At 39.2% G+C, this 18410-nt stretch overlaps 3 protein-coding genes across 9 annotated transcripts in view; 1 reads left to right on the top strand and 2 right to left on the bottom strand.

The window, feature by feature from the left end:
- Positions 1 to 181: 181 nt before the first annotated feature.
- LOC310738667 (olfactory receptor 4E1-like) lies at positions 182 to 4396 on the bottom strand (the record flags this gene model as incomplete). The annotated part of the gene is made up of 2 exons (XM_083563825.1): positions 182 to 2199; positions 2526 to 4396. One exon carries the CDS (start codon positions 4394 to 4396, stop codon positions 3458 to 3460), a length of 939 nt encoding a protein of 312 aa, XP_083419951.1. The 3' UTR covers positions 182 to 2199; positions 2526 to 3457.
- A 3845-nt stretch (positions 4397 to 8241) lies between these two features.
- LOC310739426 (olfactory receptor 52N2-like) lies at positions 8242 to 9407 on the bottom strand (the record flags this gene model as incomplete). The annotated part of the gene is made up of 1 exon (XM_083565344.1): positions 8242 to 9407. The coding sequence occupies one exon, from the start codon at positions 9405 to 9407 to the stop codon at positions 8469 to 8471; it is 939 nt and encodes a 312-aa protein (XP_083421470.1). The 3' UTR covers positions 8242 to 8468.
- Positions 9408 to 14835: 5428 nt separating this feature from the next.
- The window catches only part of slco2b1 (solute carrier organic anion transporter family, member 2B1), a 60325-nt gene continuing 56750 nt past the window's right edge, over positions 14836 to 18410 (top strand). For 3 of the 7 annotated variants that reach the window (XR_014537216.1, XM_083564586.1, XM_083564583.1), the window contains exons 1-3: positions 14836 to 14949; positions 17749 to 17808; positions 18240 to 18377. Coding sequence is in view for 6 of the 7 variants with exons in the window: in XM_083564586.1 (XP_083420712.1) it covers positions 17785 to 17808; positions 18240 to 18377 (162 nt within the window). In the remaining variant the exon portion in view is untranslated. Of the gene's footprint in view, positions 15054 to 17748; positions 17809 to 18239; positions 18378 to 18410 lie in introns of all 7 variants that reach the window. The other 4 variants (XM_083564587.1, XM_083564588.1, XM_083564584.1 and 1 more) reach the window with 4 other exon arrangements.

Genomic DNA, 18410 nt, shown 5'->3' with positions numbered 1-18410 from the left:
GGGGCCGCCTTGTCCTAACAGTCGGGAATCCGGCCCTGTGCCTTCTTTTCAAGGAAGCTGTCCCCCGCGGAGCAGAACTACGACATCGGGAACCGGGAGCTTCTCGCCATCAAACTTTTTACTTGTGTAATTTTTACACACATCACGTCTGGTATGGTATAATGTCCTGTCCCTCACTCACCACAGATGTAGACTTGTTTATGAAGCTAAGAATAAGCAGGACAGAAAGCAAGAAGTAAATCTAACGTAGATGAGACAGAGGGAGTCAGTGATATAAACATGACTGAGAACAGACACATTCCTGATCACGTGATCATCATCATCTTTTCTCTGCTTGTGTTCTATATGTGGATATTCAGCCTGGACACATTCATTAGGTAACAACATTTTTAATTCGTTTTGTAATAATATATATATATTAGGATGTCAAAATTAAAATTATTTTAAACGGCATTACATTTTATTAACGAGCGATCAATTCAGTGCACATTTCTGTTTTTACCATTTTTATAAAAAAATATAAATACATAAATAATTTAATATAAAAGAGGCAAAATTAAAGCCTTCAGCAAAACATACACAACATTCACAACGTCCTTTCTTTACTTACATATTAAAAATATAAATAAACTTCACCAGAAAAATATTTTTAATCAGTAAACATTTGTTTTATTTATGCACCAAGTCTCAAATCAAACACCAAATCCGCCATGATTCACACAATTTACACTCTGGGTGGCGTTTTGTTGGTTTTTCTCTCATAATGGCAAAATGAACTTAAATTACTGTCTTTATTGATCGTACAGATAAAAACAATACATCATTCAAATCTGTAAAATATGTAATTTTATTGCTATACACTCATCATAACAAAACGCTGTGCTTTTGTAAAATAAAGTAAACCGACAGGGGGCGCTCTCTGGCATGTCATCTCCCTTCACAAACACAAATAAAACAACCTGAATCTCTGAATATTTGCCTCACAGACGTAATAAATATTTGTATAGAAAGCACGAAATGTCTTTTAAATAAACCAGTTCACATCGAAAACAAATGTTTTGTGAATAAATCAGTATTATTTATACCATAAATCGGTATAATTATAATAAAAGCTTCTTGACTTGAACACGTGCAGTTTCTCCAGTATCACCTCATTAACTGTCCGTGTGGAAACATAGCAAAGATTCCGTTTGGTGTCCTGATGATTTACGTTATTTAAACCTTGTCTTTATGCTCTATGTTGCTTAAAGTATTAAAAACAGGAAGTATTAATATATGTTACATTTAGAACAGATAGAAATGTGCGATTGAGTTGTGATTAAATATTTAATTTGATTGACAGCCCTAATATTAATATGATGTGAGGTCCAGTTACCAACGTGACACTAAAACAGCTAGAAGCAATAACTACTTTTTAATTAACTACATGTCAGAGCAAAAACTTGAGTAAAAAAGTATAATCAGTACTTTAACGTTTTACCGGAGTATTTTAAAACATAAGTATCTGTACTTCTACTTAAGTAAAGGATGTGTATACTTTTGCCACCTCTGTCCATTAGCGAAGCCTTGGTGGTCCTGGAATTCTTCTCGTGATCTTTCAATAAGAAGTCCTTAACACCTTAACCACCAAGTGAGATTGATGAGTGGGTGTTTGAATAAAATACAATAAAGAACATGAAATTTATTACTGTGCCCACCAAAAGTAATTTGTCATTTTTATTTGTAGAGTGTTTTTAACAATGGGCATTGTCTCAAAACAGCTTTAGAGGCAAAGCAGTTATACATTCTTTTATACAACTTTATATAAAGTTAGTGTCTGTAAGTCTGTTCCTTATAATTGTAAATTTATCCCTAAAGAGCCAGTGGTGAGTGTGGCAAAGAAAAAACTCCCTGAGATGGCATAAGGAAGAAAACTTGATAGTAACCAGATTTAAAAGGGACCCCTTATCTTCACCTAACATCCATTCATTCAAAGCAGAGAAAGTGTTTATGGGATTAACTACAAGGTAAGGTATTTAAGCACAGTCTCTAATATAAATAATCCAGAGCGATTTCACATTTCATTCGCTACCTGCTGTTGTTATTATTATAGCCGGCATAACGACGAAACAAACTTAAATGATTGTCTTAATTGATCTTACAGATAAGAACTAAATACATCATTCGAATCTGTAAAATGTCTACTTTTATTTTTATACACTTCTTCTTCTTCTTCTTCTTTCGGCTGCTCCCATTAGGGGTCGCCACAGCGGATCATCCGTCCCCATACCACCCTGTCCTCTACATCTGCCTCTTTCACACCAACTACCTGCATGTCTTCCCTCACCACATCCATGAACCTCCTAACCCGGGCCTCGACCGATCCGGTATGAAATTCTCATTTGTGATCCGCATATTTGATTTGGCACATGTTTTACGCTGGATGCCCTTCCTAACGCAACCCTCCCCATTTACCCAGGCTTGGGACCGGCACTAAGAGTGCACTGGCTTGTGCCCCCCTAATGGCTGGGTTTTTATTTTTATACACTTATAATAACAAAAAGCTGTGCTTTTGTAAAATAAAGTAAACCGACAGGGGGCGCTCTCTGCCGTCTCTGTCATCTCCCTTCACAAGCACATAAATGAAACAACCTGAATATCAGTGAATATTTGCCACACAGACATAATAAATATATGTTTTAAAAGCTGAAAATGTCTTTTACATAAACCAGTTCACATCGAAAACAAATATTTTTGGATAACATAATCGGTATAAAAGTTAGAAGAGGTACAGTTGCACCGGTATCACCTCAATAACTGTCCGTGTGGAAACATAGCAAAGGTACCATGTGGTGTCCTGATGATTTACGTCATTTAAACCACCATAATTACTTTAAAACATTTACAATAATTGTTTTGTCTTCATGCTCTATGTTAAGTTTGGTTTCACTAATAAACATGCATTTGCATAAAGCATCCATATTTCTGCATGCACATGCTTATTAAAGTATTAAAAACTTAAAAAGTGTTAATTTAAGGTACATTCAGGACAGATATAAATATGTGATTAATCACAAGTAAACTCATGACAATCATGCAATTAAATATTTGAATCTATTGACATACATATACAGTATCTACATACACACATGCACACACTTTTACACACTTGACACCTTTTTCACGTACTGTTCATCAATCACAGCCTTTGACATGCATTAAAATCTGAAGAGCTTTTATATCAGTTTAAAGTAGGATATGAAGTACATGATGACAGATCATTGGAATCATTGTTACCTCTGTGGTAACAAATATGGGTAGAAGCACATTTGGCCGGAAAAAACTCAGGTGTTCCAATACTTTTGCCTATATAGTGTATGGATCTGTTATGAACAGTTACAATGTAATGTAATTCCATAACGCTTCTTCTATAACACTGCATTTATGTTTCATACATTTTTATTTATTTATTTTGGAATCATCCTGGAATCGCTTTCCTTCTGAGGAACATCTGCTCGAGCCACCGTTTGATTTCTTTGGTTTGAAGGCCGTAGACGACTGGGTTGAGGCTTGGAGGAATGACGTAAATCAAGATACTAGCCAAATTCCGAAGCTCCTCATGAGACGAGAATCGGTGCAAAATAATGACCGTACAGCTGCATCCGAAGTGAACCAGATACACGATTAGATGGGTGCTGCACGTTTTCACAGCCTTGCTCTTCAGGGTGCTGTTTCGGTTTTTCAAACAGACGCGCGCAATTTTCAGATAAGTCACGCAGATGTACGATACGGAGATGATCAAAAACACGGCAGACATAAATAAGCCGACGATCTGATTCGAAGACAAATCCTCGCAGGAAAGTTTGAACAGCGAAGGATTGTCGCAGTACGGATTGATTATCTTTGAAGTGCAATGTGAAAGCTTTACGGTAAGGCCCAGGAGCACAATTACAGGCAGCGTAGCACTGATCCAGGCGATTACAGTAAGCTTTACGACCATCTTGTTGGTCATTATGGTGTGGTATTGTAACGGGTTACAAATGGCCACGTACCTGTCATATGCCATGATTATTAATATCGTGTGTGCGCTCATGCTCAACGAGTGAACCCCGAAGGCTTGGATCACGCAAGCGGTGTAGCCGATGTACCGGTCCGATTCGGTCATGATGTCTTTGAGTAAACCAGGAAGTACGACGGAAGCATTGAGCGCATCGCTTACAGGGAGGTTGGCGAAAAGAAAGTACATCGGTTTATGAAGAGCTTTCTCCATCGCGATCATCGAGACAAGGCCGACGTTCGAGACCATAATGAAGATGTAGATCAAGAAAAGAAGAACAAAGACTGGGTAAGCGTAGTAACGTGTAAGCCGCAATCCTTCGACCCGGAGAATTTCGTATCTGAACGTTCCGTTTTCCATCGCCTCCTGTGAAAAAAAAACAGCATCCTTTTTCAGTATTAATCATCTGTTATACCAGATGGTGAATTTCCAGATGATGAGAGATACAACATATATTTTATTCTAATATCAATACGATATACCCCACCTGATTTTTTTATTTGACTCTCCCGAAGTTCCTCTGCGATTCGCTGTGCCACCGTGATGGTCTGGGCGACTTTTATAATCTCTAATGTTTCCTATTCCCTAGCGACATCCTGAAAAGGCAAACAACAATTCGATAACTGCTATAATAACAAAGTGTCGCTTGAGAGTAAAAAAAAAATATTGGAGGAAGGCTACCCAGTAGTAATGGTTATAAACATGCACTACATGGACAAAAGTATTGGGACACCTAACACTTTCAATCATTTCTACATCATCAGAGCCATGAAGATTATTGAACACCTTTGGAATGAATGTGAATGCTGACTGCACCCCAGGCCTCCTCACCTCACCTACATCAGTACCTGACTTTACTAACACCCTTCATATATATATATATATATATATATATATATATATATATATATATATATATATATATATATATATATATATATATATATGATCTCTACCTCAATCTTCAAAAGTATGAGTTACACCAATCAGAGGTGCAGTTCCTGGGTTACGTGATCAGCTCGTCGGAAATCCGTATAGATGATGGGAAGGTGAAGGCAGTACAGGGCACCACCAAGGAACTCCAATGCTTCCTGGGGTTCGCAAATTTTCATCCAGGGCTTCAGCTTGGTCACCGCCCCGCTCACCTCTCTGCTAAAAGGGAAGGCCAAGACTATGTCGTGGATTACAGAGGCCGAGGGGGCCTTCGAAGAGCTGAAGAGGAGGTTCTGTGTCGTCCCCTTCTGCAGCACCCGGATCCCCAGCTCCCATTTGTAGTGGAGGTGGATGCTTCCTCCACCGGTGCAGGGGCCGCCTTGTCCTAACAGTCGGTAATCCCACCACGGCTCCGGCCCTGTGCCTTCTTTTCAAGGAAGCTGTCCCCCGCGGAGCAGAACTACGACATCGGGAACCGGGAGCTTCTCGCCATCAAACTGGTGCTCGAGGAGTGGCGGCACAGGATAGAGGTGGCGGCGCATCCCTTCACGGTCATCACCGACCATAAGAACTTCCAGTACCTCAGAGAGACCAGCATTTGAACCCCGGGCAGGCAAGATGGGCGCTGTTCTTCACCCGGTTTCATTACACCATCACTTACCCTCCGGGCTCGAAGAACAGCAAGGCGGATGGCCTGTCCCGGATTTATGGCCCTGATGAGCCTACAGACCCTGACCCCATCATTCCTCCCGAGCTCATCCTATGCCCCATTGTCTGGGAGTTGGAGGAGGAAATCTGTGCCACAGCCCAGGATGAACCTTCCCCAGCAGCGTGCCCGGAGGGAAGGACGTTAGTCCCGGAGGCATGCCGGCAGATCTTGCTCAAATCCATTCACGAAGCCCCCAGTTCTGGTCACCTAGGGAGAAGGCGTACTCTTGGCCCAAGCACGCTACTGGTGGCCTGGAATGAGCGTGGAGGTCGATTCATCCAGGGCTGCCCAGTCTGTGCCATGTTGAAGACCCCTACCGCTGGTCCCCCTGCCGATCCCACAGCAGCCGTGGTCACACCTGGGGATCGACTTTGTTATTAGACGGTCACACATGCATCCTCGTGGCAGTGGACTGGCTTTCCAAAGCCTGCAAGTTGGTCCCCCTCCGTGGCCTTCCCACCGCTCTGGAGACCGCCAAGGCTCTGTTTCACCACGTGTTCCGGAACTTCAGCCTTCCTGAGAATATTGTGTCAGACCGGGGATCCCAGTTCACATCCCACATGTGGAAGGCGTTCTTTCAGCTCCTAGGGGTAACCGTCAATCTGTCCTCGGGATATCACCCTCAGACCAACAGGCAGATGAAGCGCAAGATTCAGGAGCTGAAACACTTCCTGCGGTCATACTGCCACCAGGACCAAATAGAGTGGAACCGCTTTCGGGTATGCGCAAAACTCCTTGTGCCAGGACACCACCGGCCTAACACTGTTCCAGTGTGTGCTGGGTTTCCAACCCCCCCTGTTTGCCTGGTCGGACAAACCATCCCACGTTCCCGTAGTAGATTACTGGTTCCGGGAGAGCTTGCGCGTGTGGGAATCAGCACACACGCAACTCTGGCCTTCCCCTTTATAACAACCTGGAGGTTTGCTGATTCTCGGAGGTCAGAGGCCCCCTAGGGGATTAAGTGTGGTTGTCCACTCAAGACCTGAGACTCCGGCTCCCCTGTAAGAAACTCAGCCCCCCACTTCATTGGCCCGTTCCGGATAATTCGCCAGGTCAATAAGGTTACCTAGACCTGCCCTCTAGGTACCGCATCCATTCAACCTTCACGTGTCTCTCCTGAAACCCTTCACACCGCCTACCACCGAGCACCCTGAAGCAGCCATATACCCTCCTCCATTCTGGACCAGCCACCAGGCAGGACGCTAGAATATTTCGTGGATTGGAAAGGGTATGGACCAGAAGAGAGATCGTGGGTGGCCAGGCAGGACGTGCTAAACCCGGCTTTCCTGGAGAAGTTCCACGCTACCCAGCCCAATTGTTTGCACTATGGGTTCGTGGGCGCCGGGTTTGGGCATCAAGAGCCACCGGCCACGACTTCCCTCAGCACCCAGCACGCTCGCTTCACCTCGCCCACTTACTAACCACCTTCACCTGTTTCCCATCATCTCTCCCCCTACTTAAAGCCCCTGTTCACACTCACTCACCTCCGTTCTACAGTTCACTCTGGAGATCATTCCTGGACTACCCGTATAAAGGACTATACCTGTTTTCCGGTACTGTTACTTCCTGGCTTGTGTTTGTCCCTTGGTGTGTTTCTACTTATTACCAACATACAGTTCAGCATCAGTTCAACAACAAGCGGAACATTTAGAGAGGAATGAATGCTGTACAAATGAACCTTAAAATAAAACTGGCTGCTTTTAAATCCTGTTGTTTAATTTGGATATAAAGGAAATTGTTTAGCCTTAAGGTTTTGCGCTCATTAAAATTTTAATAGACATCAATCAGAGTTTATCTCATTAATATCATTCTATTAATAGATCAGTGTGCTGAGTGTAACAGAGTCTTTTTTTTTTTATACATAAATCTAGTTGATTAAGCAAAGAGTCTTGTGACAAAAATCATAATAAATAATAACAATAAATAATAAATCATAGTACTTTGGATACTTAAGAACATTTGAAGGCAAATACTTTTTTACTTTTACTTTAATGAAAGTTTCTCTACTTAAATGCAACTACATGGTTTGTGTACTTCATCCACCACTGCTAAACTTAGATATTAACTGAAGCTTCAGACATGTAGTTGCATAATTTATTTGCATAGTGTTGCTACAACATATTGGCTGATTGGATAATTGATTGGAAATGGTGTGTATGTGTCAGGTCCAAACGTATTTGAACATTGAAAAGAATTTTCAGAACGTCGACAAGTGCGTTCCTTTCATTGCCTTCTTTCAAATCCTCCTTTCAAGTTTTGGTGCTACGCAGATGCAAAATGAGGCCGATGTGATTTGATGTTTTTTTTTTGCTGTCCGAATACTTATGACGAACCCTAACCCAACCTGAGTGCATTTCAAATGTAATGATAACGGAATAATATTTGACTGCTCTCTATGTTTTTTTTTTTTTGTAGAAACATGAATTACTTTGTTCATTTTCAAGTCATTCTTTCGTTACACATACATCAGACATTTGCACAGACAAAAAGGAAATGGACAAGGTAATACTAATCTAAACAGATTTTTAATTATTCTTATAAAATAAATTTTTGCTGCCTCTTATAGCGATATATATCTCTTGGTGTTGCTGGTCTACACTGTATACATTTATCATTGCTATATCCATTTTTTCTCATATAACAATACATGCAATTATTACTTACAATTTCATAACACTGCATTCATAAACCAATTAAAATACACAAATTGTATTGTATATCTGGACTGACTGTAGTCACTGCCCCACAATTGAGCGTAACAAACTTTTTCCATTAGTCTCAATAATGAAGTCATCCTGGAATCCCTTTTCTTCTGAGGAACATCTGCTCAAGCCCCTGTCTAAATTCGTTGGTTTGAAGGCCGTAGATGACCGGGTTGAGGCTTGGAGGAATGACCAAAAACAAGACACTAGCCAGATTACGAAGTTCCCCATAATCTGAAAAACGGTGCAAAATAATGACCGTACATCCAGATCCAAGAAGAACCAGATACACGATCAGATGTGTGCTGCAGGTTTTCACAGCTTTGCTCTTCAGTGCGCTGTTTCGGTTTTTCCAACAGACGTACCCGATCTTTAGATACGTAACGCCGATGCATGATATTGAGGTAGACCAAAGCATGACAGAAGATAACAAACCAATAATCTGGTTTACAAGCAGATTCTCACATGAAAGTTTAAACAAAGAGGCGTTGTCGCAGAAGGGGTTCGATATAGTCGAGGTACAATGTGAGAGCCTTACGGTGAGGCCCAGGATATACGCAATTGGGACGGTCGCGAATACCCACGCTAGCACAGACAGACCTGCGACCATCTTGTTGGTCATTATGTCGTTGTATCTTAACGGGTTACAAATGGCCACGTACCTGTCATATGCCATGATTATTAATATCGTGTGTGCGCTCGTGCTCAACGAGTGAACCCCGAAGGCTTGGATAACGCAAGCGGTGTAGCCGATGTACCGGTCCGATTTGGCCATGATGTCTTTGAGTAAACCAGGAAGTACGACGGTAGCAATGAGCGCATCGCTTACAGGGAGGTTGGAGAAAAGAAAGTACATCGGTTTGTGAAGAGCTTTCTCCATCGCGATCATCGAGACAATGCCGACGTTCGAGACCATAATGAAGACGTAGATCAGGAGAAGAAGAACAAAGACCGGGTAAGCGGAGTAATGTGTGAGCCGCAATCCTTCGACCCGGAGAATTTCGTATCTGAACGTTCCGTTTTCCATCACCTCCTGTGAAAAACAAACAGCTTCTTCATTCAATTAGTTTTACGTACAGCCTGATAAGTATAACTCGGAGCTAAAATAAATTGTAAGCTATTTATTTTTCTACAGAAGTCCTAAGAGTCCTCATAATATTTTTTTTCTTGTTTTCTCATGATCTCAACATAACAAAAGTTATATGGTTATTATCCATGATGTTGCGATGATGCTGCCTCTAGAACATGCTCTTTTGCCAAATGAACAGAAAAATTAAGTACTGATCACAAGAAATGTTCTAAATGCGGCATCATGGATAATAACCATAACCATTTGTGGCAGCGGGCGCACGGAGAAAATTAAGTCGTTCACGAGAAAACAAGTTTTGTTATGTCGAGATCACGTAAGAAAATTGAGTCAGGATCCAAGTAGGAATGAAATATTATGATGCATGTCCTCTTAGAATTTCTGTACCTTTCAATAACATTTTTCAAATGTTATACAATTAATACATCACCTCACAAGATTTGTGCTGTTTTTGCCTTCACACGGGTTGCCAGTCCCCCGCTGTACTGTGACTGTGGTCTGTGCAACTTTTTATAATCCGTTACTGTTTCCTGGAGACTTTCCTGGCATGGCAACAGCAATCTGATAACAAACCTTTAACGAAGTCTGATATTATTGAAGGGTCTACCCAGGGAAAAGCTATCAGAAGTAACTATTCGAACCCCGAGCCATTTCACGGGGTGTATTGAGAATTGTGTGTTTTGCGAATGTTTTTTTTTCTCTCTTTAAAAAATCCTCTCTGGAGTAAATGGGTCTAAAAGGACATTTCTGACACCAGTCTCATGTAACTTATTTCTTAAAATATGATTCAAGATTCAAAAGTAAAGTCTTCTGATAATAATTGTTGGTTTGCTTTACTATACATACAGTACAGCAACATTTCAAACAAAAAAGTATCAAAATAATGGGGAAATCCATCCTCCTTCCTCGGAAGAGGTTGAGCTCACTTCTGGTTCCTCTCAAGGTTTCCTCATACCATCTCAGGGAGTTTTTCATTGCCATTGGCTCACTCATTGAAATAAAATTATAGGGTAAAATTTATGATGTTAAAATTTAGATTTGTAATCTACATGTATGGCACTTGGCAGACGCCCTTATCCAGAGCCACTTACAATGATTTTATTCATACATTTGAAGAATTAAGTGGGTTAAGGACTTCACTCAAAGACCCACTGCAACAGTCAAGCCAACATCCCGAACCGTACCAGCCCCATTTGGACCCCACTTCATGTTGAGTTTGGACATTGGACCTCTTTGAATGTTTAAAGGCTCTGGCATTCGAGGAGTTGCTGTTAAATCTATAATGATCTCAAATGTAAAGCTATTTAATGAGTTGCTCAGTAGCTCCTGGTTGCACAACGTCAACTCATAATCACACACTCCGGTGCTCATGTTAGTTCTCACCCTCCGGTGTTTTGTATTGTTTTTAAGCTTTATAATCACACTCTTGATGTCACCCAAATGAGGATGGTTCCTCTTTTGAGTCTGGTTCCTCTCAAAGTTTGTTCCATAGTCGTCCCCAGGCTGCTCATCACGGATAAATACACATCGTTTACCTTAATTCTTAAATTCTGTAAAGTTGCTTTGAGACAATTTCCATTGATGAAAGCACTGTAGAAATGAACTTGAACTTAAACTACAATGGCTCAGGAACCCATGTTGCATTTATCTGTCTATCACTGTACACCTTAACAATGATGGAACTATAATGAATGGATATTTGGTGCCACCTCGTCTGGTTCCTCTCAGGGTTTTTTCTTTTTAAAGTCTCAGGGAGTACTTTTTTAAATGGACATTGTCTCAAAGCAGCTTAACACAGATAAAGTGATTATAGGTTGCATAAAATAATATGTACGTTTATTGCATATAAGTTTGTTCCTTATAATTGTTTATCCCTAATTCTTATCAAGGAAAAACTCCCTGAAATGGTATGAGGAAAAAACCTTTGAAAGAACCAGATTTTGAAGGGAACCTTATCCTCAACTGGGTGGCACCAAATGTCCATTTATTGCAGTTCCATTGTTAAGGTGTGTAGTAATAGGTGCTTAAATGCAGAACTATTCATGCAAACTGTGGTCCTGAGCAACTGTAAAGACTGTGGATATTAATTACATTCCAAATCCATCTTCAAAGTTTTTTAGTTGTTTAGCAACTTGGATCTTGGATCTTTAGGCTGTAGATGTGGAACCATCACCAGCTGCACAGAGTAGTCTCCAATTGAGAAGAAGATCCAGAGGTAGGGCATCGGGATGGACCGGGTAGATCCAAAAAGAAAAGAGATAATAAAAAATACTAGTACATGCTTTCCATCAGTAATTTCTATCAGTAATTCATCCTCTGGATGGAGTTCTCTTCAAATGGAGGCCACTCTGTGAAGCTAGGGAAGGTTCCACATGAATTGACTAAAGATCTATAAAGTTCCTCTCAAGGTTTCTTTCTCATGCCGTCTCAGGGAGTTTTTGCTTGCCACAGTCGCCACTGTATTGCTCATTAGGGATGTACATGCACATGTACATCTTTTATAACCGCTTTCACTGCTTTGAGGCATTGCTAAAAGTGCTCTACAAATAAAAATGAATTCAATGGAAATGGAATTAATTAGGCAAATTTTGTAAAAGTGCTGTGGTCATTCATTAGTGTTCTCATGCATGTGACAAATTTTTGCATTGTGTTTTAACATTAGTGTTTGGTAAAGAATCCAAGACTGGCTTTGGTAATTTTATTAGTGTCTTCACTCCACCAGTGACCAGGATGTAATTGAATTACTACCACCAAGGGCAGCTGCTAAGGGACTGGTGTGTGGTCTGAGTATTGTATCAGGTTAGATGTATTATACAAAACAACTGGCTCATTTCATTCTTGGATGTATAATTTGCAAGATTACAATTAATATTAATTTTAGTGAATAGTATGTTTCTGTTGAAATATTTCATAACTTATTTTCAGATCGTCAACCAGAAACAAAACAAAAGTGATGAGACCTTTAAAAGAAAAAGTGTGAACCAACTATTCCAGCAATACCAAGGAAAATGAACACTGTCAATAATTATAGTTGGAAAAAACCTCCCTGGCCAAAGCAAAGTGATGGACAAAAGTTTGTGGACACCTGAACATATACATATGTGCTTCTTGAACATCCCATTCCACATTCAGTCCCCAACCTCCAGTATTCTGGGATGATAATGTATTAGATCTTAGGGTGTGCTTGTGAAGAACTGCCTGGGGTGTATGCAGCATTCCCAACGTTGGGAAGATTATTTGGGTTGAGATCAGAGCTCTACAGCAGGAGATCTTTCACTCTAAACCATGTAAAACTGATTTTCATGGAGCGGGCTTTGTGCACAGGGATTTTGTAATGCTGGAACAGGTTCGGGTCTCCTAGTTCAACCGAGGGGTAAATTTTATGCTTCCGAAACTAAAGACGTCCTATACAATTGTGTGCCTCTAACTTTGTGCTAATAGTTTCGGAAAGAACCACATATTGCCGGAAAGGTCATAGCATACAGTACATTTACATGAACCAACATAAGAGTCTTGACAGTAATCTCTTGAGAGTTCATTATCTGGTTCCCTCATTAGCTGAATTATTAGATAAACATTCGTTAGCTGGTGAAGTCGTCCAGTGGGATTAATTATTATTTATGAAGATTTCAATGCGTCTTCAAAACACCCTCATTTTGGAGGTCATTAAGGACAGCGATTAATAACAGTTACGGTTCTCATGTAGCAACAGACTAACACAGCTGGTGTGTCAAGAGCTCATTAGTGTTCATTATGGCACACTGTGGGAGCAATGGGACAGATATGCCACAAAACGAGCCAGAGTTTGACATCCCCAAAGTCAATATCTCATTGTTTGGGTGATCTCATTGTGAAATGTTCAGCAAAAGTACTTCGTTTGTCAATAAACTGATTTAGAAAAAATGTGGAAATGTATATGATGTCCTTTGGGTGAAGACATTGTTGGCCTCCATATCTTATATTATATATAAAATGTAAGTAGTCCTGTTTATATGCTTGTGTATATTTGTTCGAAAGTACACCTTCCACTAGAGGGCAGTGCCATAAAACGAACCACAATGCAAGTCAAATACAAGTTTTTGGATAAAAATGTGCATAAAATTATTACAATATTTATCCAATCTATTGCACACTAGAGTTTGTTGATCAGGCAGGAAAGAATCCAGGATTGTGTACTTCTCTTGACTGCAATCCCAGGACAGCTGTACAGTGATCTCCAGCCACCTGATTAGAGGCTCAGTATCATCATGTACTATGTGCCCATAAAGTCCTGTTTTTTTTTACAATAAAAAAAAAAAAAAGGTTTCATCAATTGAAAATACCTTTCAAAATGTAAACAATATACTGGCACATTTCAAAACCTTTTTTATTTTACTACTGAAGATATTGTGATTTTATAATAATGCACAGTAATGCTGGGGAAATGTAAAATGCACCTTAATTTCACAAAAGATAAAACGGTCTCATGTTTTATAAGTGTAAATTTTGTCTTGTGCAAGTATTAGGACATTTTCAATCATATGTGCTTCTTCCTCAAACTATTACCCCAATGTGCCTTTAACATTGGGGTAATAGTTTGAGGAAGAAGCACATATGATTGAAAATGTTTTTGGATGCGGTGAAATTACATTTTCCTTTCAACTGAACTCTGAGGCACAGCATAACAACGCTCCTGTGCACAAAGCCAGCTCCAGATAAAGAAGATCTGCTTTCCATGAATTGAGTGGAAGATCTCATGCTATAGAGCTATTAAATCCTTTTGAGCACCTGTGGGATGAATGTGAACTCTGACTGCACCCCAGGCCTCCTCACCTCACCTACATCAGCACCTGACTTTACTAACACCCATGTAGCTGAATAAATTGTAGTGAAACATCTTCCCAGAAGAGTTAAGTTAATTATAACAACCAAATGTGGAATGGAACACACACAAAACACTGACTATTAAATTGGTCTTTCGTCTGACGTCATCAAACCAGTAATTCAGCTTTTAGGTTTGGGCAGAACACCAAATCACCCCCCATTTCTACATCTAACTCGCTCTTCAGCAGGCATACATTACAACTCGAGAGTTACATGGAGTCTTTTCATAAACGATTACAGCTGTTTGGAAGACTGCATAGCTACTGTCATCAATTTGAAAAAGTTCAACAATACATGCATTGTGTGCAATATAAATAGGTTTCATTCATAATTTTTCTTTACACAATTTGTTTCACTCACTTTCTTTTTTGTAATAAAGTTAATATATTTTCACTTTTTATTACAATCCCTCACCATCTGACCAACAAAAAACACATCTGAAGTAGAAACAATTGCACTTTCACATTAGCTATGTGTAATCTTATCTCCAACACGAACTAATCATAAATGTAGATTGTGCAAGAAGTCCAACCCTCCTACTTGTTCGTTAAGCTGGAGGAAAAACTTTCTTAAAGTGAAAGCAGGAGCGACCACATTCAACTCCACAACTCTGCAGCAAGTGAGTGCCTTCCTGCAAACACACACATGTGCTGAACTGTATTCCGATTTGTGTACAACCTGCATAGCTGCAGTGAGTGCTGACTTTTACTTCATTACCTTAAGGTTAGACTGGCAAATCTAGAATCTATTTTAAAGCTGATAATAATCCTAGCGGTTATGTCTTTTGTGTGCACTTTACTTTTTTGTAAGTTTGCAATACCCCTTTAGAAGTTTTCTCCATAGGACAGATTCTTTACACAGACATCTATGTGTCTGAGGGCTGTATATTGTAAGATGATCTACCCAGTTTTCTGAGATTTTAAGTTTGAACTCTTTCATACTTGTTTGAACATGAAAAAAAAAAATCATATCAAGGTACAAAACCCCCCAGAAATAGTTCTGTGTTTTAAAATTTTATATATATATATATATATATATATATATATATATATATATATATATATATATATATATATATATATATATATATATATATATATAGTATATGCCATTGCAGAGCTGTTGTGACGCAACACCCTTGCAGGAGAGCACTATACATAATAATGCTGCATACAACAATTTAAAGGTTTTCTCTGCTCTTGGGGTTCATGGACATGAAGTCATTAAAGTACAGAAAGGAGTTGCATGCAAAACCTTTTACATTTTGTTACAGTGGGGAAAAGTTCACCTCTTCGTCTGAGTATTTTTACTGAGATGTTAGTCTGACTCATATTTGACTCTGCTGAACTAATGTTAATATTTAATCCAAACTTCAGTATTCCTAAACTTTTATCTGGAAATAATCTTAATTTAAACCTAATGTGTGTTTTTTGTGGAATAAGAAAATCTCCTTAGCTCTATAATCAATAGCCCAAATATGACTATACACATTTAAATAGTGAGAATAAATATCCAAATAGTTTGACACTTCATCAAGTAAATCTGTAGTAAATGATTAGTAGTCCTGAGAAATTGTACTTAAATAAAAGTACGCATAATGGGTTAAAATATTACTCGGAACAAAGTGGAAGTATAAAGTATTGTTTACATGGAAATGAATGTTAAATTGTTTGGAACTTCTGATTTTCTGTTTAAAGCGACCGTGTCGGAAAAAACCTCATTTGCGTGTCGTGACTAAAGCTGTGCAGTTTGCTCATCAAAATTCATTTCATTTTCCATTAGCTACAATTGCCTATCCAATTTACATTTACATTTACTCCTGCAGCATTTAGCAGACACCCTTGTCCAGAGCATCGTACAAAAGTGCTTATTATATGAGTGCAATTATCTAGCTAATGACTGCAATGGCTAGCATAGATTCCAGTAGCTAAGAAAACAGGTTTACTTGCATTTTAGTTGTTCTATAGTTAATTAACTTGGCTAATATATCCAGTTAAGGTTTTTCAGGCTTATCTTCTTAAGCTAGGTATAATTACACTCCTTGGCTTGAAGCAAGACACCTCAGATTGTACTAGTCTTCAATCATTTGTCTTCACAATTTTTTTAGCACTACATTGTGTCTGTTTATATTCACTCCCGGGTATAGTTTTTACAGTTCTCCTTACACAGTACTGCATATTTAGAGTATACAGTAGATTAGTTACTAGTTGGCGCTATCTCAGGTTTTGTGTCTTGTCTTGTGTTGTCTTGTGTTGTCTGTCTGCACTGTCTGTCTGTACTGTTTTCGTCTGCACTGTTTGCACCAGGTTGCACTCGATGCACTTTATGTAGCTTGTATTGTGTTGTAGCTCTATGTTGTTGTTTAGTGTAGCACTAGGGCTCCGGAGGAATGTTGTCTCGTTTTTACTGCGTACTGTGTACCACTGTGTATAGTAGAAATGGCAATAAAAGCCTCTTGACTCTTGACTTGACTTGACAATGATGCATTTCACAGAGGTAGAACCAGGACATCCTCAGGTTCCATATTGCAATCTGGATCATTTGTCTTTAATTGATCCAGATTGCTATTGAGCTAACAAATTTATATAGCATGAAAGATTCATGTATCCTTACTCAGTGACAGAAATACTTAGAATGTTTGTCTTATTAAAATGTTTCTTTTACATAATACACTATTAACTTGCTTTGACATGTATACTACTAATCCTGTGGACTAGCAAGAATTAATATCAAGCCTTATTATATAACCAGCGTTATGTAATGTAGCATTGTATTTTTTCACTCGTTTAAGCTTGCATAATCCTGTCAGTTTTTAGTGATTTGCTGTGAATCATACCACAGTAATGCGGTTGGAACAGAGAGAAGCCGCAAGGATTTAACAAACAGCTGATTCGACACAAATGAATTTTGAAATGTGATCTGGCAACATGGTCAGTTAATCATAACAGCCTGAAAGGAAAAACAACACATTGAAGAATCCTTTTTTAGCAAATTGTGTAATTTCTTGTGAATTTCTTGTGACAATTCGATTAATTTCATTTATTAATTTTATAGAGCACTTTTAACAATGCACATTGAGCTTTACAGAGATTATGAGGTTCTAAATTTTTATAAAAGACCGAATAAGTTTATTACTTATAAGTTTGTTTCTTATAATTGATAATTTTTCCCTAATGATTGAGTCAGTGGTGAGTGTGGTAATGAAAAACTCCCTGAGAAACCCTTGAGAGGAACCAGACTCAAAAGTTGTACTTTCTTGTTATGATATTAGTGTGTTGATAAATGCTGTTGTGTCAGATACATGTAAATAGCCTTAAATCGCTTCTACAGTTCTCCTTGTTGGATAATGAACTCGTTTTAAATGTAAATTGGGAAACTTTTTGAAACAGGAGGATTAATGTTTCTTCTTTGTCCTCAGGCCACGTTTGAAAGTTGAAATTGCTAAAGAGCAGTGATGGGTCTCTTTAATAATATCAAGGTAAGATCATGGTTTTCATGTTTTTTTTTTTTTTTATTGGAGCAAATTATCACTGATCACACAATCAAGCCCTGGAATTTGATGTATTTCAGTCAGAGGTTCAGGTCCTGAACCAGTAACAGTGTAACGAAGTATAAACAGTTTGTAAAATCCATTGTTTGAAGCTTTGCAGCTCTGTCAATGAGTCCTGGGGGTGTTTTTAGCTCTTTCCTGATATTCACTGCACATCCTCCTATTGTTCAGATTTCCATGCCGCAATCTGTCACACAACTTAACTCTTACTTTTAAGTCTTTTGTGTTTAACAAACGGTAAATTCGTTACAAAGTGCATTCTTTAACATTGGCATCATGATTTGTTTTCTAAGACGCCTATTCCAAGAACACGGTTTACATGAAATGATCTGAAACAGCAGTTCTATTTTTCGCCTCAGTTCTTTGTGCTGTGCCACGGATTGCTGCAACTTGCGCAACTCTTGGTGTCTGGCTATCTGAAGGGCTCCATATCTACAATAGAGAAACGATACGGCCTTTCCAGTCAGATGTCTGGACTTCTGGCCTCGTTTAATGAGGTACGTGAATACACGTGAAGGATCTCGTATTCA

This window comes from Silurus aristotelis, assembly GCF_946808225.1.
Source record: "Silurus aristotelis genome assembly, chromosome: 16".
In the NCBI taxonomy this organism is placed as follows: domain Eukaryota; kingdom Metazoa; phylum Chordata; class Actinopteri; order Siluriformes; family Siluridae; genus Silurus; species Silurus aristotelis.
This window is presented reverse-complemented; position numbering and strand designations above follow the sequence as displayed.